Source organism: Etheostoma spectabile, chromosome 18 (assembly GCF_008692095.1).
Source record: "Etheostoma spectabile isolate EspeVRDwgs_2016 chromosome 18, UIUC_Espe_1.0, whole genome shotgun sequence".
Lineage (NCBI taxonomy): Eukaryota > Metazoa > Chordata > Actinopteri > Perciformes > Percidae > Etheostoma > Etheostoma spectabile.
The window spans coordinates 11,690,000-11,696,565 of NC_045750.1; the positions used below are offsets into that span (position 1 = coordinate 11,690,000).

The 6,566-nt window shown below is 40.9% G+C and overlaps 1 protein-coding gene across 11 annotated transcripts in view; it reads left to right on the forward strand.

The window, feature by feature from the left end:
• sash1a (SAM and SH3 domain containing 1a) overlaps positions 1-6,566 on the forward strand; it is a 249,324-nt gene that overhangs the window by 221,711 nt on the left and 21,047 nt on the right. For 9 of the 11 annotated variants that reach the window (XM_032542209.1, XM_032542200.1, XM_032542199.1 and 6 more), the window contains 4 exons: positions 2,633-2,673; positions 2,889-2,978; positions 3,062-3,174; positions 4,475-4,573. In XM_032542209.1, coding sequence (XP_032398100.1) covers positions 2,633-2,673; positions 2,889-2,978; positions 3,062-3,174; positions 4,475-4,573 — 343 coding nt within the window. The remainder of the gene's footprint in view (positions 1-2,632; positions 2,674-2,888; positions 2,979-3,061; positions 3,175-4,474; positions 4,574-6,566) is intronic. The other 2 variants (XM_032542203.1, XM_032542204.1) reach the window with 1 other exon arrangement.

A 6,566-nucleotide genomic window follows, 5' to 3' on the forward strand; every position in this document is an offset into this window, starting at 1 on the left:
ACTAAGGTCTATATAAAAGCATCCAAAGAGCACCATGTCATGGGACCTTTAAGTCCCATGATAGAAAACTACTTTGTTAGCATATTTACCACTTGTTCCTGAGTGTTTCAGCCCTCAGAGAGTGGCGCCCAGGAGGCATTGTGTGAATGGCAGGGAAATACATGCAAAAAATGTTTAGTTATTCAATTGTGTGTGTTTTAAAGTTATAAGTTTCTATTTCCCTTCCATATGATCTTCTGTCTTCCATGTGACCTCTGACCTCTTCCATGACCTGTAAAAAGGTCCTCCCTCTGCTCTTCCTGTGGACACTGCCACTGTCGCACAGGGTTGCTGCCTTTCATTGTCTCTACCAGAGACACCGGAGATCACCTCCCCCCAGGTGGCCAGTCCTGTCATCACCATACACACTTACATGTGTGCAATGCTGTGATTTATGTTGAGTGCACAGCTGTGTGTCCAAATCTGACTTTTTACTGGTTTGTCATCTTTCCTGGACAGCAGCTCTGTCATACAGGATGCTAAACTTGTCATTCATATTGCTCATATGATCATATGATAGCTCCCTATGCAGTCACTTATTTGGTCATCCTGTTTTTTTCTTCCTGATAAGAGATATCAAATCTTATCTCTTACGCTCAGGTTGTACAACTACCATAAATTTTCTACACGAATACTTGTTACATCTCTGCAGTTGTACTGTATGATTTTATCACACCTACAGCTATAACCCACATAAGTCAAGCCGCATACTATAACATAAACAGTCACAGGTTATCAATTTCAACATCCCAGCCAGGGAAAGCGTGGTCAGACATATAGTTTCCACACAACAATTCATTCATAGCTCTAATGGCATTAGCACTTAACAACTTTCACCTTTATTACATAGGTTGAGCCAAAGTTGAGACACAGTACTTCATATTATGCAGAAAATAGAAAGTTGGCTTTATATGCTAATGAGATTTGTTTTTTTAAACATTAAATGTCCCCTACTCAATGCAAAGAACAGAATTGAAATAGAAAGCACGCCAAAGATTTAAGATTAAACCAATTAAGTTGCCTAGCCACACAATGCATGGACTTAACTGTCTTCGAAAGACATTTAGGCTCGTCTAAAGTGTGTAAGCTTGCGATTGTGTGTGAGTGCATGCATGTGTGCGCTGTGCAGGAGGTTAATTTATAGAGCATGGGGGGGGGGCATTGCTGCCACAGAAAAGCCTCTATTGAGTGAGTTCTATTAGCATTAGCTTTGGCTCTAGCCTATCTGAGAGGGGGGATGAACAGAGGGGCAAACCATACAGGCCTCCATTCAATTAGCATCTCATTATGTTGCCATGGTAGCTGAGCTTTAAGCCACATGAAGATTTCCCATTGCACCAAGAGAGGGCTGCCATGTCTGACAAACATATGAACACACACACACACACACACACACACACACACACACACACACACACACACACACACACTTACACCCAGCAAGCCAGCAAGCCACTGGAGAGGGAAGTGACCTGTTCATCTTGTTTTGATCCTGTCACACACACTCACATTGCTTCACTGGCAGCCACCTGTCTTTCTGCATGGCTCAGCAGCTATATGTGTAAAAGGAAAAAGTAAACGAGTGAAACAGTTTGAGGGATTTACTTAATAGGTCTCGTCCGGTCTCAACTGGACAAATGTGTCACCCTTATCTCTCCTCCTGTGTTGTATTTCCTTTTGATTGAAAGAATGGGAAAGCTGACACACACACACACACACACACACACACACACACACACACACACACACACACACACAGGCTGTAATCCATAAAATACAGTATTACTCCCTCTTTACCCACTTACTCAGCCCATTTAGCTCAATCTAAAAACAAAGTCTCCCGTTCTGTAAAGTTTTCAGCAGCTACTTAATCTGAACATAAAAGTCTGAAGCTCATTCCCCTCTCTCCCTTTTTTTATTTAAAGAATACAGAAATAGATTGCCGTTTGGTTTCTCGTTTCATCCAACAAGGGAGAATCAGTTACGGACTCACTTGCTAGACTTTCTAAAACTTTCGGTGGGGCTGCTCAAACATGACTTTTGACTGGAAGCTGAGTGCAGTCCATGTGTCACGAGGGGCTTTTGAGTTGTAATTTTCTCCTTGTTAGTACTGGTTATTTAGGAAGCTTTATGGACATTTATGGTTTGTCCTCTTCCCTCTTTCTCTCCTTCAGTTCCTCTCTGCCTTGATTACATACTTTCCGTCTTACCTTTCACGTACTCTTTTTATTCATCTTGTTGACCTTTCTTTACTGCTTCTTAAACACGTTGTAGTACCCATTATCTTCATCTGACCCTCTTGTTTTCGCAACAGGGGTGTCATCCTCTCGTCTCTTCTCTTCTCCTCTACCTTTTCCCTCTCAAGCCTCAGGAGCCTGGCTTTACTTTCACATAAGTACAACACTGACCCCAAGTGGCAGACAGACAAAACCGCAGCCCCCGTTGCCAAAAACGAACACTCAAACAGCAGTTAGTGTTTTGAAGCATTGTGGTTGACATAGACTGGATACTGTATGATGAGGTGTGGAGTAGGAAGAAGAAAGGTATATTTTTGTAATGTTCATTCATTCTGTCTGTACTTCTTTCCTCCCAGGATGTCCCTGCATAAATCCAACTCTGAAGATGGGTCTGGAGGTAAATTGAGATACATTTTCAGTTTGTCTCATGTCATCTGCCTTATTATGTTACTTCTAAGAATATCCTAAAATATATGAGATTGAAAGTTAGGAATAGCTGGAAAGACTTTTTTTTCATACGGGTCATAAACTCTATTGTTGCAAAAAAATTGAGGGAGGTATCTGTGCAATGCAGTTGTACGACCTGAATATTGAAACTGCCTTTCTGTTTAGGTAAATGGGACAATAAGAAAAAGAACAAATCTTTTTGGCAGAACTTCCGCAAATCTCAGAACAAACCAGTCATGCGACAGACATCAAAAGGTTTGTGTGGCTTCATTTTTCAAATCCACTGAAATAAATGTTTCTCCATATTTGACCTCTCGTCCTCCCTTTGCACCCTTCAGGAGAAGACATAGGCTACGTGGCCAGTGAGATCACCATGAGCGATGAAGAGAGAATCCAACTTATGATGATGGTGAAAGAAAAGATGATCACCGTGGAAGAAGCTCTAGCTCGGGTAGGAAGCTCCACTGACTTACTGCCTCATGTTACACCCCCCTTATCCGAGCCCTTCCCTTAGAAGTGCTGGCCTGTAGCTTCCCTTCAACCCCCAGACCCCTTCACCTCACCCTGGATTAGTTTCCAGCCTGCCCTCTCTTCTGCTCCATATTCCAACGATAGGTGTACTAAAACGACTCACTCTTACTAACCTGTGCGAGGCCCCGCATTTTAACCCTGCATTGTCCTCTTTATATACACACACACACACACACACACACACACACACACACACACACACACACCAGACCATTGGGGATTCCAGAGGTTCAGGAGTATGGGTATTTCAGGGTGTGAGCTCTTGGCGTGTGTGTGGGTGTGTTGTTCAGTTCATAATAGCAAGGTTGATGGTCATAGTAACTCAACAGCCCCATCTGTTGGGGGGGGGGGGGGGGGGGGGGGGGGGGGGGGGGGGGGATGCTCTGGTGCACTGTGGTTTTTCTCTCTAGGTGGACATGGTGGATAATTACTTGGCTTTCCTTTTAAATTTCCTTACATTTCTTTTTCAATCAATTTCTGATGATTGTTCTTTATTTCTGTGCAAACTTCTTCCTCTCCTTTCTTTATCTTCCCTTCTTCTTTTCTCAATCATTTGCTGTAATGTCTTGCTCATGGGTAGCATGACTCCAGCTGCATTTCAGCACTGGACTGCTCTCCACAAGGCAGATTGTTAATAATCCTTTTACCCTTTATTTTCTTTTCCAGAACTTTGATTTTTGTTTGGCCAATAGCTTGATCCCAGCTTCAGTTAAATTGAGACACTTCCAACCAATCATTAATCAGCCTTTTGTGGATAGTTGATCTGACTTACTTTCTAATTTTAATTTTTTTTAGCATAGTGGTACATAGTCTGTGTGTCCAGGGATGTAGTGGACTATAAACCTAATAGTTACAATGGGCCTTTTAGCTTTTTCTATTTAAGATGTATGTAACAATTTTTTTTCTCCACACAATTAAAAAAAGCGATTCACAGAAGTACATGGCTATTTTAAGATAAATTAATGCTTTGCATAAAACACAATAGACTTTTAGTAACATTGATTGTTTGCAAATTCAGGTTACAGATCTTTATTTACCACTACATCACTGGTTGAGTCCACCTTCATGTCTGTGTGCTCGTCTGTCTGTATACATAGTGAATGCACACAATTTGCGCCCATCAATTGTCTGTGAGCATATGGATAGATGTAGCATGCCGGGTGAGAATGGGTGGCCCCACCCTGTTCCTCTGCCTCTCTAAACTCTTCTTCTCCACGTAGCTGAAGGAGTATGAGCGCAGCAGACAGTCCAGCAGTTCTGACACTGCAGAGTGGACTGAGGGATCTGCATCCAATCTAAACCAGTCCTCAAACTGCAACGTAAGTACACCCCCACCCCAGTAACCCTCAAAACCCTGACTTCTCGCCTTTTACTCTACCTCTCTTAACACTCTCACCTTGACCACTTTAAATTTTAGGTGTGATTCTTTTTTTTTTTTTTTTTTCTTTCTTTTTTCAGCTTAGCAGGTTGGGAAGGAGGATGCCCGTCGTTGGTTGTGTGTATGGACGTGTGTGTTTATTCAGATGTAAATGACTGTAAACTCAACTTGCTTGTTGTCTAGACTTTAAATACCATCTGCCTATAGACTTCCCTTTAAAATGTTTTTTAATTTGGACATTGTATACGCCATTGCATAAACTACCTTTACTCAACTTTTATCTTGCCTTCCTTTCCATTTATTTCCCTTTTTGTTTTCTGCTGTTTGTTCATTGGCCAAACTACAAATTTGCCTTTGCACATACATTCTCTCCACCATGTCATGTGCATCTTGATACTAGGGGTGTTCTTCTGTAAATCTTGGCCCTTCGATTACCTCGTTTTTTTAGTATGCACGCATGAATTGACAGTCACAATGAGATATATGGAATATGTTATATGTGAGTCCTCTTCTATATTTTATTCATCAGGATAGTCCTGTCATTGGCATTTGAAATATGTCGGTTACACTTTACTTGAAGGTATCTACATAAGAGTGACATAACACTGTCATGAATGTGTCATAAAACATCATAAACAGTCATAAACTTTTATGACATAAAGCTTCTTTTAGTAAGTGTCATTCGGTTTTGTCTTGACAAGTTATGGTTAGGGTTCATGACAGTGTCATGTCACTCTTACGTAGAAAAGTTCAAGTTAAGTGTTACCAATATGTCTACAACAAAGTCAAAATTGGGGCCTACATTGACAAGGAAATTGTGTCTCGAAAATATCTGTTTCTATAAATCAGTTGTAACTGTAATTTGCAGAAAGCCAAGTGGAGTGTCACACAAAATAGCTGTTGCCCCTTGCAGCGTAAGCTCTTGTTTGCAGTGATTTTGTCAGCTGTGATCCATGGAGAGAAGGCTTCCTTTGAGTGAGTCGAGACCTCTGAGGTTTCCTTGTATTGTGGAGCTGGAGCTCAGACAATCGGGTCCTTGGATGCAGTGTTGTGTTTGTTGATGATCTGTCAGTTCATCGTGTGTGTGTGTGTGTGTGTGTGTGTGTGTGTGTGTGTGTGTGTGTGTGTTCCTTTTTTAAATGTAGGTCAGATCTGATGCAGATTCACAGTTGTCACTGCGGCTTTTCATTAGTTCTGTACTGTATGGCATCATAATAGCCTGGACACAGTCTAACACGCTGACCCATTTTTCTTGACAGGAAATGAGTTTATCCAAACAAAAATGTTCCAAGGACTGTGAAAATAATTCCCCTGCACATGTGTATAATTGCTATTTTCAAATAGGCTACTAATTCCTGACTAAACAGCTCTGCTTTTATAAAACCAGTCTCTTGCATTTTCTCCTATCCGCCTTATGCAGCTAAAAACATGTGCATTTCATATTTCTTGTAGTTGAAGTAAATGGAACGTTCACCACAGCCTTCACGCAGATATAGCTTTAGATCCAGCATGGGTTTGCATTTCTATAATCAATAATAATTCTATTTCCTTAAGTGGATGATTATGCTTCAATGACCGATGTGCTTGACCTCTTCACATTCATAGCTGCCAGTGTGTCACATTTAGGGTTTGCATTTCTAAACTCAAGAAAATCAGACATACTATTACTTAACTATTACTATTACTTACCATAACTGAATCAGTAAAACCATGAATAAAAATGCTAAATAGTTTTATTGTCAAGGGTCCCTATTAAATTCTTCCTCTGCGAAATGATTTACAATTTCCTTCCATTTGAAAAATAGGTTAATTATGCCATACAAAACCACAGCTCAAGTTCTGTCTGGCTGTTTGATGTGTGTGTTCATAAGTTTGCTGATCATCTTATCAGTGCATTCAGTTGCTCACTTCCTGTGGGAAGAAGATTTATTGAT